Source organism: Conger conger, chromosome 14 (genome assembly GCF_963514075.1).
Source record: "Conger conger chromosome 14, fConCon1.1, whole genome shotgun sequence".
Classification (NCBI taxonomy): domain Eukaryota; kingdom Metazoa; phylum Chordata; class Actinopteri; order Anguilliformes; family Congridae; genus Conger; species Conger conger.
Genome location: NC_083773.1, coordinates 29,896,731 through 29,921,326, shown reverse-complemented (window position 1 = coordinate 29,921,326; position 24,596 = coordinate 29,896,731). Strand labels below are relative to the sequence as shown.

General features: G+C 38.6%; 1 protein-coding gene across 4 annotated transcripts in view; it reads left to right on the top strand.

Annotated features, from left to right (window-relative positions):
* The first annotated feature begins 2,746 nt into the window (after positions 1-2,746).
* Positions 2,747-24,596, top strand: part of tox2 (TOX high mobility group box family member 2) — a 125,631-nt gene continuing 103,781 nt past the window's right edge. For 3 of the 4 annotated variants that reach the window (XM_061220513.1, XM_061220510.1, XM_061220509.1), the window contains exon 1: positions 2,747-3,100. In XM_061220513.1, coding sequence (XP_061076497.1) covers positions 2,996-3,100 — 105 coding nt within the window. In that variant the 5' untranslated portion in view covers positions 2,747-2,995. The remainder of the gene's footprint in view (positions 3,101-24,596) is intronic. The other variant, XM_061220511.1, reaches the window with a different exon arrangement.

Below are 24,596 nucleotides of genomic sequence, written 5' to 3'. Positions count from 1 at the left end.
TCTGAAGGCCCACTGGATTCTTTGGCTTGCTATTTGTGGGGTTAATATCTGTTGAATTTGCCTTCTTTCCGATGATAGATTCTACACATCTGACCTCTCTTCCTCATGCTCCTCCTCTTCAGCTCAGAGAACACTTTATTGCAAGGCCTTTTCTGTACTCTCCCACCCTTCCCAGCGAGCTCCATCGCTCAGTTGCACTCCCTGGCTGATTGTTGTTGTTTGTTGAGATTTGCTTTTGAAAACCCCTTGCTCTTGTTTACAGCCATGTTAATCCTTCTGTTTCTCATTATCATCAATCACATCCTCGTAACTCCCCTTACATCTGCTGACATCCTCGTCGACTAGCAAAAGCTTTCTATTTCACTGATCTAGTCATAGCTAGAGCTTCAGATCACACAATTGTTTGTGGTTTGTTTGCAAACTGCACATTTAATTTCCTAGCATTGTAATATGTTAGAGTAGGTGTGTTGGAAGCCAAAAGAGTGGTTGGACTTCTTCATGGCATTAGTAACTTACTCCTGCACAGGGGTGTCAAAGTCCCTGCAGGGCCACAGGGTCTACGGCTGCCTGTGGTTCCCTTCCAGCTGCAGCCAATGAGGTCTCTTTAGCCAATTAATGACTTGAATGAATTAAGGGTGCTGAAGCACATCAGAAACCAGCAGACATTGTGGACCTCCAGGACTGGAGTACAGGTGTTTAAGGTACCTGTCCTGTAGCTTGCACAAGGTAGGAAAACCAACAGTGAGCCTGGGCTAGCACTGAAATGCAGCGTGAAGTACAGCTATAGAACTAGAGATTTGAAAAAAAGCATATTACTTTAATATAAAACGATAAACTAAGTGAAGGAAATATTTTGACCAAAATATCTTTGCATTCAGCTATGTGAATTAAAAAAGCAAAACATTAGCATAGTCAGAAAACAATGTAATTATACTATTATAGTCAAAGTGTACCTAAAAATGTACCTAAAAATAAAAAAACACTTTTACAAGACAAGAAAAACAGCCAGAGAGTGCAGCTTCATAAGTTAAAAGTCCCTGCTTTATACAATGGTGCTTCTAAAAGTTAGACAAATTACTCCTGAAGATAAAGCTGGGAAAAACCCTGCTCCCGTTTAATACAAGACCTCTATGTGCATTGGCACTCAAGCTCACGCCGACTTGGCATTATCTTCATTGATTTTAAATTCAATAATATATACAGTACATGTGTGAGTACTTGTCCCAATGTCAGCTGAGCAAGTTGGCATGTCAATACGACTTCTAATCTGGTAAATCCTGAAAGATGGTGTACACAGTCTGTGTTCCCTTTCCTCAAGCTCCCATAGTGCATTGCAATGCCATTGTCTATGTTGGATATGAAATTCTGAGGTAAACCTGGTTGAGAATTGTATAGTATGCTCCAATGTTAAATTGGAAGACTCGTTATGCAGACGATTTTAAGGGCTTTCAATTTATAGCTTATGAAAAATATTGAAGCTGCACTTGGTATAGGCCTATATTACAATCACAACATTATGTATTGAAACAATATGCATTTAATATAATAGGGTGAATTCTTCCTTCATTAAAAAATAAAATAAAATCAGCTGGGCGATGGGCTAATTTGTTAACCGCGCTCCATATACCCACAAAATAACTACATAAATATGAAACTGCTCTACTGTAACTGGCTCATGCATAGTCACTTGGTATAATGGCTGCCAGGTCCCTGACCATAATTTCTGCTCTTAAACCAGCAAGTAACAAATTGGCTGATAGGTTCCTCTTTCAAAAATATAAAATGCGTCTTATCACTTTAATGTAGTCTAAGCTCCGAGAACAATATACTAAAATGCATTATTATGATTAATTCAGGGTCGATGTAAACACAGGGGTTACATAATGAGGTATTCCATTTCAAATGTTTTCATTCCCCATTTCTGTACAAAAATGTTGTCACACCAAACAGTTTTACAGAACACATGGGCCTACAATCTGTTTAAACATTCTAGGCAAGTGGAATGTTTTTTGCGAGTGAAATCCAGATGACGAATAACAAATGTAGGCATTGGCCATAGTGTTCCTTAAACCATTTGCCAGATAAGGTAATACAGCCCAATCTAAGTTCAAGTGACAGACCCACATTTCCATGTCATAGGTGTTCAGATATTGTAGGTGAATGAAGGCCTACTAGTGTGATCCAATGAACCTTGCACGTGCAGCTTTGCTTGTTGGAATGTAATCACAAACCCCTAGTTTTATTTATATCTAAAATAGAGCGTTCGGTTTTCATCTTCATCACCACAGTGATTCGGGTAGTCCAAGCCCTTCAGATGCTAGCACATGCCATGTTTTATTCCACGCAACTGCATACACTTCTCATAGTCGTGAATCGCACAATAACTGGAACAGTTTCCAGTCCAGCCAGATAGCTCCCCTCCCCCTTTCGTCTCCCTGTTCCCTTTATTATCGGCAGAGGTCGCATGGCATTTAGCATGGAGAGGAATAGTAGAACTATAACTCCAACTGAACGCATGGATAAACACTCCTACATGACAAAGCTGAGAAGGAGAGCGACCGCAGCGGGAAAATAAGAAACAGAAACAGAGCTTGAGAAGGCACCTAACGCGAAAAAATTAAAACCTTTGTTACAGAAGAAAAACAGCAAAGTTTATGTCTGGCTGTAGACGACTTACAAGTTTTGAAACATACCCATCTATTAACATACATATTCGTATGATCGAGTTTTATATTTTTTTCCATATAAATCATTTTTAGATTTTTGAAATCACAAAATTCAAACAACCTGGTTAAATCAATCGAGCATCACTTCTCGCAAGCCTGTTGGCACTTAAGTTGTACCACGAACGGATGTGAGGAAAGGGTGCATTGGAAAGACTCAACCCCTTTTTCTTTCTATCCCTCTGTTTCTTTTTTTGTTCGCTTAAACAATAGAGAGAGCGAGTCACAGACACTGAACCTGCTTTCATGCCGTCAGTCTCGCGGACTCTGAGATGGACGTGAGATTCTATCCGGCACCCCCTTCGAGCGTGGGTTCATGTTCATTACCAACCGATTCGAGTTGCCTGAGCTCTTTGGACTATTACCACTGCAACAAGGTAATTAGGAAAGTACTACGTTTGCTTTTGTGTTGTAGAGTTGTGTTCGCGTTGATTGCAATGTCTAATGCACATCATCCCACCATCGCATATTTGCATGACATATTCTGCTTTTCGCATCTTAATGATGTGCCATTTGAGAAAATATTTGAAGGCAACCAGCCACACATTCCCTTATTTTACTAATGTGAACGGGTACCTCACTTTAGGAACGATCGTAGGTACGATAGAAACGGAGTGAGTGCTCCAGTTAATACGGACGTCCGAGCAGTTTATTTATAAATTAGATGGTGTAAAATTCCAAAATAACGCAACATCTGTATGGGGCGTACACATTTGGAACATTTTAAATTACTTTGTTGCAACTTTTGCTAAGTTGTTACTACCTCTATAACGAAGGATCAGTTTGTAAGTGTAACGTCAAGATATGAAAAATAGCTAGCAGCGATATGCTGTGGGCATTTCTGAAACATGTAGATAGACGATGCGAGCTGTTACGTATCAAGTGTAATTCCGAGATAAATTGAAGTAATGCAAATAATGGACGTGTGTAGTAACACGTGCATAGGCTGTAGGCTACTTGGGGTGTAGTCTGTGCACATTTTTGTTTTACAATACAATTAAATAGCATTTTGATACGGATATAAGTATAGCTGCTTTGTTGCTCTTTGGCTGTACAATTAGCTGCATAGTAGGCTACTCATTAAAACTGGTTTATGAGTCGCTGAACGACATTGAAAGCGACCAGTCCAAAACCTGAATGTAATATAGCCTACTGTACATTTTGAGTGACTTTCCACACGGTTTAATCGAAAATGAACTGACTTCCTTTAGCAAACCATTACGTTCGTCACTTCTATGTGTTGTCAGTTGCATGTTCTGTTTTCAGAATTAAACGGCGCGTGTTTCCAAAATGGTTTAGACTTTATGGGCAATTGTGTCTGAATTTTCCTTCTATTAAGTATTTTTTCCCCTCAGAGGTGAATAATGAATATTGTAGTCAAAAGTCAGAGGCGATTCTACATAAAAAGAAAAAGAAAAACAAGTAGTCCGATTTGGACTGTCCTGCAACGGCAGTACATTGATCAATCACTCATTATTGGATTAATTACGTATTATCTTTGTCACTCTTCGTTGATGCAAGACTACCTAAGCGCACAAAAAAGAAAGAAAGATAAATGTAGCACAGCACGAGATAAATTATTAATCAGAACATCAGCAATACTAATTCAAATACTGTAGGCTATAGGGTGTAGGGTAGCCTATGTCCCGTACCTGCCTGCTGTGGTTTCTGCATTCAGTCGATGCAGAAATGTGTGAATAGATACAGCTTAGGTGGCAGTATGAGCTTAAGCTTTGTGTAAAATTTTCTCGTGCTCTGTATATTTCTGAATATTAAAGGCCTATGTATTTACTGTAACTCTTTCCCTACATGCGCACAACGTTGAGGCGTTTGAGTAACATATTTCTAATATACAGTTTGCATGAAGGCACGTAGTTGGCAGAATTCACATTCACCCAGCGTCATTTACAGTAGTCTATATTGCTTACCTACGATATGATAAATGCTAATCGGGAAACTCAGGATTTGCTCGATGGCCCACGTAAACGGCTGCACACTTCTGCACCTGTCGTCCGTGTTTTTTTATTTTTTATTAATTAATTATTTTGCTGTATTTATGGACAGAATCCACCGATGAACCTTGGAAACTCAAAGAAGCTTTGGGGAAACTTTCCATTACCTAGGCCTACAGTAAAACCTAGCGTGTAGGCTAAGAAAACTTTGAAGGCAAGCAATCGTGCAGTAAAATATCAGTTTAGATGGTATCGTTTGGCATGTTCCGTGCAGATTTCCCATACTGGATTTGACTCTTTCTCCACAACACACCTTGCATCAATAAGGATAAACGTAGGCTCACTTTTCTTTCTCAGCAATATGGAAATACATGTATCGAGAGTTAATTCTCAGAATGGTATTACATTCGACAGGGAATACATTTAAATTCTTGCTCAACTAAATTATTTTATTTCTACTTATGGTAGCTAATGCTGAAGGTGATCAATGTGTGCATTTAAAATATAAATAGGTACAGCACATATATGTTTACACTGCACATCACTCAACAGTGCAGTCATGTCAATACACCCATTTACATTTTATGTTCAGTGCTGATCAGTGAGAAGTAGGATCTTTGCAACCGAAGAACCCGATGCAACCGAAGAAACAATATGTAAAATATTTTTGTAGTGGTCCTTGAATGCATGCTATGATATGCTATGGCTATTACTGTAACTGAATTGTGTTGCATGCTGTCAACAGTGCCTGTGATATTTCTTAAATATTAGATTGCAATATTTAACATTTTTAAAATCTTGCAGAAATGCATCGTGTATTAATGTAAACACACATTGAAGTGCACATTGCAGTTCTAAAGCCAAGCAGGCATGACCAATTAAAATTAAAAAATAAACGCACCCCAAATGGACAACTAAGAATTATAAGATTCAATTTGACATTTTATAAAGAGAAACATTAACATGGGAGCGGTCTTTGCCAAACTATTTCTGAATCTAATTGATGCATACTGTAGACCAATGCAATGCTAGGGGACTTCATTATCTATTATAAAGCTTAATAATTCAGAATTTCACCATGCAGATATAACCCTTTAATTATAAGCTCTCAAAATAGATAGCTATTCTACAGAAATTGGTTTTAATGCATGGAAATACAGCAAGAATGTGGCGAAAGATTCCTACAGTACATGTCGATACCTTTGCAATCCGCAAATGTTCAGATGTTCTGCCTGGATTAGAAGTTGCTGTTTAGTCGACTCTAAATTTGAACCATTGTGAGATGTTTTCAGATCATGCTTGACTGGTTAGGATATTCAGCGGACACTCATCATCACTATCCTGCAGGCAAGATGCCATAACTTGAGTTCTGCATATTGTGTATAGGAACACATTAAACTCGTACTGTCCTAGGTGTCAACTCATTGGTTGAAAAACAAAGCACTGCAACAATCCATGTGCATTGAGTAATGCAGATGTCGCTACAAATGTGGTCAAACTGAGTTAGACCATATGGTTTATAAATGTGTTATATAATTAACAAATTCAATTTATACAATTTTCCATTAAGCGCATATGCAATACTTATTCAGTTATGGTACTCAATGCATTCTTTACCAGCATAATATTTATTGGTATATGAAATTAATAGGTTCAATTTAATATTGTTTTAAATGATTAAAATGTACTTGATGAAAAGTGTACATTTATCATGCTGGGGCCAGCAGTACTACAAAATAAGTCCTCCAGGTGTTGTTTCTGATGATGCTGAAATGTGACAGCTCTCTGGGGAAACAGGGTGGTGAAGTTAGGAGTTTTTCAAATAAACAAACTGCAAGACTGCGAGCCCACTGAAACCTAATCCGTGAATTGAATATTTACCTGCATTTTTGCTTTGGGCTGACACATTTGTATGGCTATAATCATATTGCATAGTAGATACAACTGAAAAGCACTAGCACAAGATACATACCACATTCAGAGTAATTGTTCAGTGTTTTGCATTAAAGCAGTACATTTGCCTCAGCTATGTGCTATAAGGAGATATTTTGGGAGCTGATCTGCATAATCTTCTGAGCACAGCGCTGTTATAAAGTATCATTTTCTTCAAGATGTTCTTTTTCCTGAAACTAAACTTGAGGTTTAGCCGTTGCTAATCGTATTTCTATGCTTGTACTAAAATTCAAAATGATGTGCTGAAGAGAAACATTTCTCTCCAGGAATATTTTAATATCCCAGAGTTTCATAACATTTAAAAATGGAATGCACTTAAGTGTAACACTGCTCACTGTGGATTTATTTAGATTTACAGCCAACAATCTCTGTAATGTTTCAAATGCCATGGGGTGAGGATTAAGTCTTCTGAAAGCTTGTCTTATATTAGCCAAGCTCATTTATATTATCCTGGGTCTATCACAAATAGATCATGTTGTGTATGAAGCACGCTGGCACTTCAGACAGAATTATCATTGTGGAGATGAAAGCCGGGGACCGACAGAGCACTCTACGTCTGCTCAAACCGGAAGTGGTGATGGATACTTAGCCAAACAATATAAACAATGTCAACTTTGTATTTATGTTCTAAGTCCTGTTGAAATAAGATTACAGGTGTTGCCATTAAAACATGTTGGCATGTATACAAGCAGATATCGCAGAAAGAAAAAAGGTAAGAGCCCTATTGTGCTGTTGCTTTGCGGATTGACCATGGAAAATGCACCCTCATCTGGAATATGCTGTACATAGTGCTGATTTGCATAGTGAAGACTACTCACAGGTGAAGACAGGCCGGGTTGACCACGAGGTATAGGTGAAAACACATTTAGAAAGTAGAAATGGCACTTTCTAAGGCTCTGTAAAACAGGCTGCATTCAAGTTGAATGGTAACATTAAATAATTTGTATATGTGTGTAGGATTTTGGAGGGAAGCCATTTAAATACCTAAAAACACAGATTGCTACATTTTTATTCAGATATTTTTTGTTGTTGCTGATCTCAGCTTTGTTGAAGGGTCTACACTAAGAAGCTATCATCTGTCTGTGAAGATATTTGTTACAGTGACATGCAATAGCATTTAGCCACTTATTCTGGGATTTTGTCTTTTAACATTAAGTACCTTTAAAAAAGATCGCATTGCACACATCTGCTATGTATCCCTCCTTCACCACCTTAAGCCACTCAGCGACTATTTTATTCTACTTTTCATGCCTTATTATACCATTTATTTGACAGATTTATCTAGCCAATAAACCATATGCATCTCCTCTGGCATGGCAGTCCTGTCAGCCTTTTTTAAGCCGAAATGTGTCAGATCAGTATGTATCGTGGGTCAGCCTCAATAAGAGTGTCTGCTTTTTCACTTATGAGATAAAATAGCAGTGTAGATGCTTTCTTCTGCAGAATGAAATGAACACATCTGGAAGGCTGATTCATGCACAAAGCCCCATTTTGTTCTGTGGACTATGACATGCACGGGTGGATGTTAGCAGGAAAAAATATATATTTTTTTTTCTCTAATTACTTCCCTCGTTCTACGTTTTCATGTGCGCGTGCTATAATTGTTGTACGTGAAACAGAATGCTCTGACAGGCAGGAATGATCCGTTGACTGAATTCCTCTCTCACATGGGACCAGCTCACACTACTGTTTGTGTAAAGACTTTGCCATGTGTACTAAAACAAAGATGAAGAATAATTAATTTTACTGAGCCATTATGAACTGACAAAGTGTACCCTGGTTTTCCCCCCTCTGAAAACCTGTGCCTTGTAAATTGAGCCATTTGTATTCAGTGTGGAAATGAGGAAACGGCTGAGGTTTTGGGCCACTGTTAGGAATATTGCTTGTTCATGTATTCCAACACTTGTCAAAACACATTTATGCGGATGTCTGCTTCTGATATTAATGGATATAAATTACAGATAGTTGGCGTCCGATATGATAATAGCGATTAATCGTGTTGAAAGTGGGCTTGCTTTTCCATGGATTGGCTGATTGATTGCAGTAGACTGCCAATGGGGTGGAATACCTGCATTGTGGGTTGATTTTGTTCTGCTGAAAAGGCAAAATAGGAAAGAATGTTCAACATGCATTTTTAAAATGCAATTACCATTAGGAATTTCCATACCACTATGGAATTTCCCTTGCAAGAAGTGATTGAGTAATATACAATAGTGCTGAAAATGAAAATAAAATATGTTTTTGGCAAAGCAAGATGATAACTTGACATATGGCATGCTGGTGAATTGTAAACATATTAATCTGGGAACTGATTCTTTTTTATTTGTATGTGTGAATGACTTCAATATTAAAGTGTTAAAAATGTCCACAGCAATGTCCCATGCACACATACAGTAGGTCTGGATTCAATAAGCATTTGCCCTTCATTTTGGATCTCAATTACGTGCAGGTGCTACCCTCTTTTCAATGCACATGCAATTTTCAAAAATTCTGGTGATCGCTGAACTCTGCAAACTGTGTTTGCGAAGAAAAGAAAATGCCTCCTGAAATGTATTGTGACTCAAAGATAAAAGGGAAATGCTAGCCGAGTCCAGGCCATGGCCAACCATAGTGTCTGCTGCTGTAGAATGGTAAAGACACTAGAAATATTTTACTGTTTCTATTTATGCTTTAATTGACTATTTGTTGATGATTTATTTTATGTTTAGGTGCACTGAACTTACACGGCATGTGAGTGGAAATTTGTCCCCAGATGTATTCACAGTATATTGTAAACAAGTAATTCTGTGTCAATATTACAGTGAAGTGGAACTAAAATAAAGACATTCCACTGCCTTCTCTATATATAGTAGGTAACAATGGATTATATGATGTATCTATAGGCAGGCATTGTTTCCATCTCATCAGAGGGTCTGTGCACATTTAATGAAGGCTATACTTGATATCAGCAGGCTCGCATGCCCATAGCAGCATGCGGTTTTCTTCTTGCACCTTGACTTATTTTTGCACCAAATTGAACATAAACGGATGCCATTCTCCTTCTGCATAAACTTTCACCTGATCTCTTTGAAGTCTCGTTTCACATTGTGGTGATGAGCGAGAATTCTGTCAGCTCAACATACGCTCTGTGCTCAAGCAAACTAAAGACCACCTCGCTGAAAATGCACACTGCAGTGAAACAGAGTATTTTCTGAATGCATCTTGACTTGTGCATATCCTGAGGCTGACTTACATTGGTTTAATAAAGTAAGATGGATGAGCTTCTCCAATTTCCCATTTCCATACAAAAAGTAATTTACAGCCAAAGAACATCTTTTTCCCTCTTCAATTTACGATATTGAAAGAACCCCCAATCCTCCGACCTTGTTTTAATTGGACATTTCATAAAATGTACATGTGGAATTTTTTATATGGATACTTAAAGGCTTGGTTATGAATAAGCTTACATCTCTTTCCATTTGCTTTTTTATTAACTTTTTGCATTTTCATTGGTATGTGTTTTGACAGGGGTTGACTCCTTTGGTGAAAGTTCTCAAATTTCCCTTTGTAAAGTTTTGCGCTTGCTAATAAGCTGTGATGACAAAGCTAAAATATGTATGCTTATGTTTAAGTGCTGCAATGTGCATTTATACCGCTATTGACCACTATCTCTAGAATAAATGTGAAGAGAGCTGCTGATGACGGCTGTAGATAGTAGCAGTTATTTTGTGAGAGAAAACAAAACTCGTTACGGGGAAAACTGTACAAGCGTTCTTTTTTAAGCTCACGTTTCTTTCTCATCAGCATCTTTGGTGGTGGTCAGGATGCAGCTTGACAAACCTTTTACTGGCATCAGAAGGCTTTTGTGTTCTCGGATTTTGCAGGTTCTCAGATTTTGTTGCTCACCTTGAAGGAAATATAGTTGAAATGTGGGCGGGGCTGTGGGCGGGCCAGCGAGACGGCCCCAGCACAGCTGTGGCACTGTGCCCATCCCTCCCTCAAGAATGGAGTGTGTCATTCGAGCCTTTAGCGCTAATGGTTGCTGCTAGTAGTCTGAGCGGTACCAGTGACCGCTGTGGTGGTGCTTGGAGAGATCCAGGGCGTTTTCTTGTTGTATTTTGACAGGTGATACTGATCCCTGTGTTGTACAGGCCTTAGAGACAGCACCCCATGTCCATTTCTAACCATTGTGTCTGGGGCTCCCATTACAGCTAATTGGATTATGTCTGCTAAAGAAAATATATTACAGTTCCACACCGCCCCCTTGCAGAGGAAAGGCCAGTCACAACAAGCCTCATTCTTTATCTTAATTTAATGGATTCACTCCCCTTATGAATTTGGTTGCGTTCATTTCCAAAGGGAGTTTTTGACAGTATCTAATGATAGTTCTGTGAAATGAGCAAATAATTATGAAGCAGCACTTTAATGTCCACAGTTCCTGTGAGTGGAATAAAGTTGCCCTTTCCTTGCATATCACTAAGTGCACAGAGAACCAGAATTAGCCGACAGTCTTAAATTATAAAAAGGAAATTATAAAAATTCTAGATACTGTTTGCTGGCACTTTGCTTGTTGTAAATGTTGTATTGCCTCTATTTAAACATGCTTAATTATCACTGTTGTACTTTTACTGAACATAAACATATTTTTATGACTAATAGGTTGATGGAGTGGAACCCAGCACTGCAATGCCTGGGTAAAAAACAGAATAATCTTTGAATGTGTCATAGTGTGAAATTATGGTCCTCATGCATATCAGTTTGATTCATGAAAACCGACAGCGTGCATCAAAATGAAAGTTTATACTTCATTGTGGGCGCGTTCACACAATGGTGAGCTGATAATGATTCAGTGTGGAGGGAGCAAGAAAGATAAGCTGTAGGTGCCATTTTGGAAGGTCCGTGAGATCACCGCAATGGGCACACTACATACAGATCTAAAATATGTCCCTTCCTCTTTCATGAGTCATAGTTTAATGAGTTAAGAATAATTCAGTGCACTGAGATTACTGTAAATAACGTGACGGCCATAGTATTTGAGAACATGTCTGAATGTTTTGATCTTTTAGTACTGTAAAAGGGTTTCCCATCTTTGAGCCTGTCAATATGAATGATGCCCACAAACTATATAGCTAATTCAAGAGCGTACAGTACATGTTTTTAATCTTTCCATAAATATTTATGCACAGCATCATTTTTTTTCTCACAAAATGACAGCTTGAAAGGGAAGTTGTCTATTATGTGTTATGTTTAAGCTATGAACAGTACTCAGTGTTCTGTACATAGGTTTGTGAGTAACTTCATATGGAGATCAGTGAAAATACCTTGGATATCTGTACTGTTCCATAATTTGCTTAGCCTGCTAAAGTGTAACACTCTTCCACTGACTAAATGTGAACAATTAATTATAGTACAGTATATGTATGCAAAAGCGCAAGAGTATTTAGCCATCCACTATTCAGCTGGATTGAAAAAGATTTTTCAATATTTTTCTCTAATATAGCACTAGGATGAACCTTTGAATGTATAAATTAGCATTTAGGTGACTGTGGAAATGTAAAGTGCAGCTTGTTTGGTGCTGTCTAGGTTTCACATTCTCGGCATGTTACAGTAAATAGTGTGAATATGCTAATCATGTATTCTGACTGACCCAGTGCAGGTGGTATCATAAGACTGAGACTACTGTGCAACTCTTTAAGGGAGAGTACATTTATTTGTTCAGATTTGTTAAATCATAAATAAGCAGAGTAACAAATAGACAGCAACTTTTACAACTTTTAAATGCTTAAATATTACAAAGCTTAATTTAATTTTTACAGGTGTGCTTTACAGAAAAAAGGTGCACAGTAATTAGTGCGTGTGTGAGCTATGCGGTGTAATTAGCACGATAGCTTGAGGCCAGCTCTGCTAAGCGTGACTTAATGTGATCGACCATCAGGTGTACAATCGCTCCATTGATTTTACAGAAACTCCACATCACGGGCCCACATTTAGTCAACTTCCCATTTACAAATCCGTGCTTGGTCTGAAACGCCCCTAATGGGGATGATTCGGGTACATTTGACTGAATCAGCTGTTCATTAGCTGAAAATATACAGAGAGAACTCATCTCAGGCTTTGCCTGATTCAACAGAATTAATGGTGCGAGGTTTGTGGTTGATGCAAACCTGTTTGATTCTTTTCTTTGAACTAATTTCCCCCCAAATATCAAAAGAGTTATGCCTTTTCATTGGTTGCCTTTCCTTTTGTTTGTTGTGTGACCCAGGCCTTTGAAAACAGATTGCTATTTCAACACAGCCACGGCATGCACACAGAAAATGTTAATTAAGTGGAAATGATCGGTCCTGGGTCGACAGCGTGTGCTAGCTTTTTCATCACGGTCATTCATAAGTGTTGCTGACTGTGGAATCTGCACAGCGTTGCTTTTCTCCATGGAATGGCCCAAGTGTGGGCACGTGATGCAGGAAGGGACATTTTTTGAAAGGGCAGAAAAGAGCACACTCAGGCTTTCTAGCTTTGAGGGAATATACTAGGTCTGTTTTAACCTTCACAAAATTTGTCAGGTTTTTCACTCTAATCAGATGTTTATTTCACATTACTTTTACATTAATGTTGAAGCATAAATGTGTGAATAACAAATGTTTTAGGTGAAATGTTTACAGTTCCTGAAAGCCTCAAAAGACAGGAAATTTCATTGATCTGCCCTAACACTAACATCAGCCTGCTCTTCATCAAGGTTTATCAGCAAAGATCTCTGTTATCGGCATGTATAATGTCTACTGTACGGAAAACAACATGTGCTCACCACTGGGCAGGTTGTTTAAGAGTTCATAATCTATGATCTATGAGTAGTGCACTGTAAAGTGTATTGGCGATTTTGCACATTCAAGTTGGAGGCAATATACTTATTTTGCACTTCTTTATTTCCAACATGCCCAGCTGTCCTATTTATTCAGTAGAATACAACTAGTGTGATTAATTGATAGATGCGGCATGAAAGTGTGTAGTCTACAGTATAGATTGTATGTTGCTATGACCTCATTCATATTGGTCTACTGTATCTGGATAACTACTATGGTTAACTACTATGCATTCATAGTCACTCAGTGATAGTGTCACCCACAAATCAGTATAATTCTCACTGTAGGAATAAATGATTTAATGTTGTACAATTATTTTTTATCTGTTGAATTATACAAACTAATAATATGCTGCCATGCTATGCGAATAACTGAGTGTAAATGAGAAAGTGTTGTTTTGCACAAACTGAAAAAAACGACAGGGCTGTAGCATGTTGTCAGTGATCTGTGCAGATACACCTTGGTGGAGAGAAGGCTGATGTTAGCATTAGGCCTGATCAATTTAATTTCCTGTCTTTTGACGCTTTCAGCAAACATTTCACTAAAAAAATTATGATTTTGTGATTTATTTCCTTAGATTTTACACTGAGAGGTTAAATGAATACTTGATAGTCATTGTAAATATGCATTAAAATTAAACCATTGGCTGAGAACTTGCATTAAAGAATCTATTTGGCCCACTAGCTTTCTAAAGTAAATAAAATCCCATTATCCACATTTCTTATACGTGGATGCCATCTACTGGCAAAAAGGGCTTTTTTGCTGTTCTTGATGATAGATTATTTGTTGAGTTCTCAACCAATGGTTTTGTTTTCATAGCTAGCTAGCATGCATAACAATGCATGATTTAAAAGTAGAGTTAGTGTCATTGTTTTCCATTTCAATGATAATTCTGCTGTCTGAAACACATTTCCTCAGTCAAATCTTAAGGAGATGCCAGTTGTCTGCCATCTACATGGTATTTGCATATTATTGTCTTGCTATGGATTGTTCTCTCATGTCATGTGTAATGAGAAATATCCCGTATCAGCCTGTCAGCCAAGTAACTTAGTAGGTAGATCGCAGACTACTTTTAAAAGCCTAACTATAGGCTAGCGAGTTACCTAGCTGGCATTAACACTGTCACTGTCATTTTTTCTATGTACCCAACATTAGAACTAGCTGGCTAGCCTAGTGAACTGACTTTGTTGCTGTTTATGACTAGCCTAATAAACTAACATAACTGACAATTTAGCTGTAAGTTTTCTGTTTTATATATGCCAACCTAGCTGGTATATTTGTAGCTGACACAAATTGAGTGCTTGCCACTTTGGACAGTTAGTGAGAATGCTTAACTGCTGCTAGCCTACTGCCCATGTGCTATGTAATATTCTTTTTAGAACTTTAGATTAGCCTGATTTATGTTAGCATTGTGTCTCCCCATGTTAAGCCTATGGACAATTTGTCATGAAAATGTAGAATTTTGAGGTCTAATTCAAATAACATGTACAGTCATGAAATTATAAAAATATATATTTCTGCACATTTTTTAGGGGTCTCCGAAATGGCGCAACATAGCTATACCAGTAGTTGGTGAGCCATTGTGGTAGACCTGCATAGTGGCGTTGAGATTGGATTTAAAATGAATGAGATATTGACCTTCAGATTTAGCTATTCTGAATGGAAGAGCCAATCAATGCTACCGCTATAATGATTTTACAATAATGTTAGTTGTTTAATTGTATTACATGTCATAGTCCTTTGAATATGGGAATTTCCTAAAAACAGGATCACACAAAATTTTACTTCACAGTACAGGCAGACTGGCAAGTAGTCTTCGCTGGGTATGGAACAGTACTCCCCTCTAGGGTCTTCAGTGCACATGTCCCTGGTTCTGATTTGCACTTCTGCTAAATGCATCTGCTAAATGACTATAATGAAATGTAATGTACAATAATGGGTATACCAGTGACCAGTGACTGTTGATAGTACTGTAGGCCTGTTGTAAAAGCCAGCAGACTTGCACATTGACAGTATTAGCCACAGTGCACTGTTTGACATTACTGAAATTGGTGTATGTGATGGCAGATGGTACTGTTGTGCATTAGCAAGAAAGTGTAGCATATTTTGCTTACTCTAAATGTAAATAAATAAAGAATTTTATATTTTAGATGGGCAAATCTCCCTGAAAGTGAGATATCCGAAAGTGAGATATCCGACTAGTTCCTTTTGCATAGCTTTTTTTAAACACCATTTTGGCAGTGAAGGGCTTTGGGACGACTGGAAAGCTTTTACCATTACACCATGTTTGTATACAAAGTAATTTTAATAAAAGTTGCAGGCATTTATTTTTTGCCTAGCATCTCTGAAAGGCCAGATTATTAAGTACCTTTATTTGCTCTAATGACCTTGATTTGATCAAATGTCTTTTTTTCTAGACTGTTTATCTGTATTTTTTCTTGTGAGTCAGAGCTAAAGACAAAATGAATCCGGGCCAAATAAAATTGAGGGGAAGTTGTGCTTCTCTCTGGACAATGTACTGCTTGTCAGGCGATGACCATGTATCTCCACAATAGGACCTGTTGAGTGAATCTCATCCTGTCTTCTCACATGCCAATAAGGAAATAACACAATCAAACAAAACAACAAATCCCAGAATCCCCAGTGATCTAGGAACATATGAAAAAACCTTCCCGTTTTTAAATGAATAACACAAGCGAGAGCTCACATCTCATTCAGGTCTGAATATTTTCTTCCTTTCCTGGTTCTGGAACACAACTGACACAATTTATTGATACCACATCATCAGATAATCTCTTGCGAGGGCAGTCTAGCATTTTGTATCTCTGGACCTCCAAATAAATGCTTTCTGGAGCTCCTTTTTCATTTTGTTTATTCACAAAATATCTGTCCTTGCTTTAAAAGACAAGCAGCGCTGTACCAGCTTACAGTATGAAACATAGCTACATGGTCTCTGTCTGTATGTCTGTTCTCTAAAGTAGTGATCTCAGTGTAACAATGGTTCTTAAACAATAACACAAAAAAATTGTGCCTTTGAATGTTTTCATCGCTTTCGCCTATTTACATGGAAACCTGTGTTAATGGTGCACTCGTTTATAAAAGGTTTGTTTTCATTCAAAGTTTTTTTACTGGAGTGGCTTTATATAGTGTGGTTATGACTCCAAAGCTGGCAAAGGCTTGAGAAGCCGCATATATCTAAACCATTGTACATCTACTCAGAGTGATATCTAATCTACATCTTCCCCTAGCCTGGACTTGGAATATATTATTCCAATAAAAAGAGTCCTCTGCCGGTGTTTGTACCACTGCTGTGTCAGTCTTCATTCAGTCCGTCTTGCCTCACACTGGATGTCACTGGTGGCAGCGTTCCTTATGTAACACGTTGGTGCAGACAAGATGGGAACAATGCTGGCGAAAATGGCTTTATCCTCAACACTGAGGTGCGGGGATTGTTAGCTCGCAAAATTAATTAGCTCTTTTCAGAGCCGTGCATTAATCAGTCTGGGAAGAGAGAGGGGAGACTGAAATGGACAATCAAGTAATATGTGGATTGCATCTACTTTCTAATGCCACATCAGTGCTGGTGAGGATAGCCGCGTGCTAATTAGGGGCCTGGCAAAGGGAAATCAGAGGCTGGTGAGTGGGCTGTTACTTTGAATGACTGTTGGCATAATTAAGAGAAGAAGCCTGCTCCAGCACAGCTCCAGTAAATAAGAATGGGAGTCCTGTGGGCCACGGCTTGGACACAAATGTAGCCTGCAGCAAAATAGCTCACAAACCATGCCAGAGCCTACTGTGCTACTCACCCGCAGGCGTTACATTAAGTGCTCATTATATTTCCTTAATGGTTCTGCGTGCTGAGAAGTTACAAAACTACAGTTGCTGAAATTAGCATATTGTTAACAACCTTCAACATCAGGGGCTTTGCATCCACATCGTTCCGTACACAGTACAGTAGAAGCGAGCAGCATTTGAACACGTCTCTATTGATCACCGTTTTATTACTCTGTACAGTAAAGCTCTGAAATTACATGACTGGTATAAGCATAATTAGGGTTTTGCTGATGCAATAGATTAGACCCTTTTTCCTGTGGCTGATTAGATCAAAGTGTAGTCCTGTGACATTTGTCGCCTTGGCATTTTGTGCTTTGCCTTTGTTCGATAAGGTTAGTAATTGGCCTAATTTCTACTTACAGGCATTCATCTCTACGTTTAGCTGGGCACCACACATTTATACGCATTAAGGGGAACTTGACTTGTTCCTTTGTTGTACTAGGTGTTCACCTCTATGGCAGTTTCATAATTGCATGCAGTGCTCATCTGGCACAGTTCATTTCTTTTTTATTAACTCTTATTTTAGTTGTTTGGTTTGTTGTGTTGAGAACACTTCCTTCCTTGTTGAACTGCTTGCTTTCAAATTGCGTCAGTTGGAGAAAAAGCCACATGCCGAAATGATTGGCTGTTTCTTCCCCGCAGTTTCTCATCCAGTACAATGAATAAAAATTAGGTTCAAATGACAGGCTGGTAGAGAAAAGGCCTTTAAATGGTTTGCAGTGTCGTTTAACTTCAGATTCACCACAAAGTCAATTGAACATTCATGTTTAACTTTGACTCAGTTAAATGTTAGAATCATGCTTTTGCTTCAAAGGCATAGTTTGGCAAGTTTTGCGGGCAACAACATTAATGATGAAAAGGTCATGCAATTGCATTTAGGGAAAAATTATGAGGTGAGTGTGAAATGAAAAGTTAACAATAAATGTTTGAGTAATTTTTCTGGATGAAAATATTTACCATTCACTGGAACTAATCATATTATTGATGGAGCATACCATTTAATCTTTCACCGACAGTATATTTTTCATTGGTAATGCAATTCAACGTATTATTTACATTAATGCCGCATACGATATTGTAACCTTTATGGCCTGTCTTTGCTTTTGAATGCGTTGTAGCCATTGGTAATACATAATTTCGGACATTCTGAGAAGTACCTGTATTTTTGAATAGTTTTTAATTAAATATTACAAACAGTATATTCTCCAGTGACCCTGCTTTTAATATATGGATGTTACATGGATATTAACACTGTTTTCATACATCTGAAAATAATGTAAAGTGATGGCATTGTGAAGTGCAGAGGTTTGAAGGTTGATTCCATGTTGGCAGTGTACCTTGCAAGGTCTCCACCCTACAGCAACCGTGGAGCCTCTTTCTGTCTTCATTTCTGTTAGGTATGTTAGGTATAATTACCTTTCACATTAAGTTTACATTGAATAGACCCCTTTGTGCGGATCTTAACCCCAAGGGGAGGCCCTTTCCGACTGCCTTCTATTGAGAATGCGGTGGTATGTCGTGACTGCTTTAAACGATACCCTTGCAGGAAGAAGTGGCTTCTTGCGTAGCTCTCAGAACAGCCACACATTTCAGGTCTTGATTGGGGGATTCTGAGGGCAATTTTCTCCACCCCCGTTTCATCTTTAATGTTCTTCAAGGGCTGTGGAAACGAAAAAACCAGCCTTGCCACCAGATGTGTTCCAGCTCAGATAGTGACTTGAAAGGTGAGCGTTTATTTTGTTTTTGTGCACTCGGTATGGTTCAAATCCAAACTGTGTGAAACGATGACTGATGGATGGACTGGGGAATTAAAAACCAGCAAAAATGTCTCCCCAGTGTTTAGATTTAACTCTTTCATTGCTCTGTGGTGTCTGGAAGACAGACAGTTGTATAGTTGGCTCCACAGTTATTGGCACGCTTAATAACAATTGAGAAAAAGGGCTCCATATAATAACATAGATAGTGATCTGTATATTTTATGTTCAAACGTACAGGAAAATGAAACACTTTCAAAACATGTTTCAATGTTTTTTTATTTGGTGCCCAAATTATGCCTAACAATTATTGTAGATAAAATCCTCTTGTCAACCATCAGAATGGGAAAATACAAAGAACTGTCAATTGAGGAGACAGATGTTATTCACCATCATAAATTGGTACAGAAAAATACATAAGTGGTTAAACATACCACTCAGCACTGTAAGGGCAATAATCAAAAGGTGTGAAACGTTTGGAATGATTGCAAACTTGTAAGGAAGAAGTGCATATTATCAGTAAGGTAAGGGAGATGGTGAGGGAGGCCGTATGTAACCCAAGGACTACAGTTTAAAAATTGCAGAGATTGGTTGTGTCTTGGGGTCACCAAGTCTAAATTAAAACATAAAATTGCGCCTCCATACCAGCAAACTCTTTCGAAGGGTGGCACCAAGACAGCTGATCACAATAAACAAAACCAAGCTTCTTCAGTTTGCCAAACCTCATTGGAATTATGACTGGAAGAGAGTACTATGTTCAGATGAGACCAAAATTGAACCTTTTGGCTATACACACCGATAACATGTTTGGCGGCAAATCATTGAATCATTAAAAAAGCGCTCTACTTTATGCATTTAGGAAAATAAAGCTTATGTAAATACCTGTATGTTTACAGCACTTGTTGTGCATATTTATCGAGGGTGCCAATAATTCTGGAGCCCACTGTACACCACTAATTGCAGGGACTTTGTTAGATCAGTGGCTTATGAAACTGGATCTCTTATACTTTTAGAGAGGCACAGGAAGCAGAAGGCCAATGCAATTCTGTATTACTAAATACAAGATGAGAAATCAATCCGTACTTTTATAAAATGGCAGATTGTTCTATTAATGGTGCAAGGCAATTTTAAGCTCTTTTGAAGCGTAGAAATGGCTCTGTAGTGCCAAAGCCTGGGTCTGTCTTTAAATCTCGAAAGTTATGAGCTGTATAAAGACTAAGCTATTTGAAAACAACATGACTGAGCCTTTTCATATCACACCTATGTGCATGACTTACGTTTCAATGTGAGCGTGAAAATGCAAAACAAAATATATTACAATTAAATCAGGTTGCAGCCTGGCCTTGTAGATATACTATATCCCATTTACTGAACAGAGACCCATCACAACTACAGTTCAATGTCATTTTGAACAGATTTGAAGTGTGAATTTTGAGTGTTTTGTCAAATATATCCATGTTATTCTTTGCTGAATATAAATAATTTAGCAACACTGCTGGAGAGGTTTTGCTGTAAAAGTTCTCATGGATTAAATGTCATTTTTAATAATAATAATGAAAACCTATTAAGATCTGTAGCATGAATAAACATTAAACAACATTAATCTTATGGTTGGTTCATGCAAGTTAATATTTCTCTTACAACTGTCATATCACCATGCTGTATGAACACTATGTGAAAATGCATTACATTACAGAGCTTTTTGTGCATGTTGGTATGATAAAGGTACTGTATATTGTTCATTAGATTTTCAGAACAATGTTATGTTTGCAAAACTCACTTTATCAGTGTATGACTTTATATTGTGGCTGAGCCACTCCTGTTGTATGACGTTAATGTGCTGTTCCTACCCATGGGGGCTTATACGTTATTCTGGATATTTCCATCTAATAAATAAAGTAATGAATAATAAAAGTATAAATAATTAAATGGCATATTAAACGGCATTCTCTTTTATTATCTTCTATTAAATTCTTTTAATGGATTTCTATGTCTGTGTTCCCTCCGAAACGCCCTTGTTGGTCTATCAGACAGGCTTGTGTCTCTTAGAGGAAGTGGGTTTGTAGAATGCCGTTTTGAATGTTCAGTCGTGCAAGTATGACCTGAGTTTGACCAGAGTTTCCTCATAATACTTTATAGCCATGTGCACAGTTGCAAGAATAATTGTGTATTTTTTAACGAAATTTGGTGTATAAATTCCTGGGTAGGATTTGAAACATGTCGTAGAGGAAAAAGATGCAGCAAGTTAATTTCATGGTGGTTTGTCTGGCCATAATGTGGAAAGTTGGACATGGTCTGTAAGCTGCTGATACCGTATCTTAGCCTGTCTATTGCGATGATTACGGGCACTATTACTACTGTTTGTGCTTTGAAGGCTGTTGCCCGCATACAAGGTTAATCAATGGATTCAACATACGTCGGGTTAGCAGATATGCTAGTCGTAGAGGACAAGGTGTAATTTCACTGCAATGGTGAACGGATACTACGGAACTCAGACCGACATACAAATGGCTGCATGTATTTGTGCGAATCCACAGGACGACTTTAGAAAGGTGATAAACAAACAGCGGTGAGAAAATGAGGGAGAAGGGCATCAGGGGCGATGCAGCTGCCGGCTGTATTAAGAGAGTCTGTGAGCCTGGACAAACATCAGGGGTTGTTTTAGCTTTCTCAGGCATGTCCTATGCAAACAGAGCTGGAGATGGTGGGCTTCAGGCCCGCTTCACAAGCGGTACTTTCAGGCCTCCCTTGCAGTCTCTCCCCAGAAGTGTCTGCTCCGTGTTCATAAGGTGGGGGGAGCGGGGGTGGAGAGGTGGGTGAGGGCTGAAGCCAATGGCGCCCGTCTCCTCTATTAAAATGAATAAATTTAAAAAGTTTCCCAAACAATGGCAGCTTATTTTGCTCTGGCGCTGCGGGCCTTTGGCGGGTTTCGCCTAATGATACAGAGAAGGAAATGAATAACCCTTCAAATCAAACTGACAGGGGCATGTGGGCTTGGCCTGGGAGCCGTCTGTGACTGCCTACACTCCACTTACAAGAACTCTGCCCATAATGAACAGGAACTCAATTTACTGTAACGAATGAAGAAAAATCCCCCTATCAGGCCAGAAAGATGTATTTTACAGCTACATGTTTCTTGGCAATGTGTTGCCAACATCACACCTATTTCGCCCTTTTCTTTTTCTGTGTGTGAGTATATTTCATTTTTTCACATGCATGCAGTAGGGACACTTCGGTGAATCAAGACTTTTATTATTTGAATGTGGGCCATCCGTAGGTTGCGTATTTCTGTATTTAATATTTTTTAAGGAGGTTGACACACCTCTTTTCCAGAAGAGGAGTAAAATAGCATTCTTCTGAAATGATTTTGATCTTACAGAAGTAGTCAGATGGGTACAAATGGCAGCCATGCCTACATTTACATCTTAAATCTATTTCTTATCAGGCTCCTATGCACGTTATCATACATGACATAACTTCCTTGCAGATAATTGCCTTGTGGAGGTGAAGACAGCCCTTGTCTGATTCACTCAGTGTAGACTGAAGGCGGTGGCTAGTGACCCTTTACTTGTGTGGAGCTTGTTTGAAGATGACATTAACTTTATTGTAAAATGTAAAGATGGACTGGGCAGTTTTGGACAGAACTCCAGAAGGGCATGTATGGCGTTCTATGTAGTAGCTCCCATGCTAAAGGTGAATTCATTTGATAAAGCTCATTTAGAATTGGGAATTAAAAAGAAAAAGAAAAATAAGTTATCCACATCTGCTCAAGACCATCTGACCAGTGCTTGGTATGTCAGCATTTGGACTTTATCAGGAAGCCCAGCCTTCAGAAACATGCAGACTAAACTGACCATGGTCTGAGAAGAAAGTGAGAGTGAAATATGAGTCAAGTGCCATATTGACCCTGCCATTCATTATATGTGCATGTTTTAAAATCATGTTTCAATTTGTGCAATTATTGGATGTGGTCTACTGCCTATGAGCTGAGAATGTTGAACCCCAGAGAGTACTGACCACTGCTCTCTCCATGTCGGAGGTGACAACTGTAAACAATGACAAATAATTTATGTTGAGAAATAGTGCTATTCCCAGTTCTATTTGTATTTTTCCAAAACCCCAGCTAAAAAATAATTGAGAATTAATTCCTGAAGCAGCTGTCACTGAAGCTATCAAATGAAATAAATAGACTAACAGCATGGGTTAGCAAAGTGTGATTATCACTCAGTGGCTGTGTTAAAAAGACCATGTATATTTATACTCTTCTCCAGCTTTTCTGTGACCCTGTGTAGTACTCTAAGGTTTAACTGCACTGTACAGAATATCAGATATATGCAGCTGTTTAAATTATGTTTTAACGCCCATGGGATTTAGTATACAGTAATTATCTGGTAAATGAATTATACAGGCATAGGGCATGTAGGTGTGAAGGCTGTTTATTCAAAAACTACACTTGTCTTACTGTATTGTATGAAAGAAAGCTACTGTAAAGCATTATACTGTAATATGTATATTCCCAGTAAAGCAAGCTACATTCATTTAAAGAAATGAATTGGTAAAGGGCATTTTGGAAAGAAAGGGATGCTCCAGTGCTCAGTAACTGTCATTCAAACACACATGCAATGCACATACACATGCCCAATTATATATAGTAGCAGTGAATAGGGCTAGTCACTTGCGAAGTCCTGGTTCATCACAGTACGGTTCCTGCGATCTCGATACGTTCGGAAAATTTCCATTCGCATTTGTGCCTGCAATACAAGTTTCATTAACTAAGCTTCTGAAGTCAAATAAGAAAAACAGTAAATTTCCAATGAACTAATACATATAACGATAAACGCACCTACAGTACAGGTGATGCACATTACGGTCTAGGTGAGGATTAAATACAGCTGCAGTGCAAAGACAAATTTGTGGTAATTAATGCATATTTGTCTCTCAGTCATTAGCCTCTAGCTCTCAAGGTTAATTACTGTTTAAAAGGTCAAACAGATACAGGTGTGTACAAGGCAGATGTGTTTGTGGGTTGAGACTAGCAATCTGGACTGAGGAATCCACTGTATGCATTGATGATGAAGAAAATCTGAATTTATCTTCATAAATAGTAATACATTTTTTTAGTAATCACGATATTATATTATGTCTTATGCGCTGCCTTGTTGCGTGGTAAGCAAAGGTGTCCCTCAGCCTCCTTTGAATATGGTACTATATTTGTATTCTCAGGTTGGGCCCCATGGTTTTAACCCAGCAGCTGGGTGACTGCTCACTGATGAACTGATGAGTCACTGTCGAGCAGCGAGGTGGGGAATACCATGCTGACTAAAACCCTCTGGCAAACTTAGCTGATTTAGCGCCAGCACTGGCACGGGCGTCAGCTCCAGACCGCAGGGACGGCGGGTGAAGTCACAGCGGGACCTGCAGCCGCACGTGCCGGCTGATAGCTTCCATATTCCCCCCCCGTCTGTTTCTCTGCTAAATTCACCTCAGAGGCTCGGGTAGAGACGGACCAAAGAGCGAATCAGAATGACCGCGTGGGACACCAAT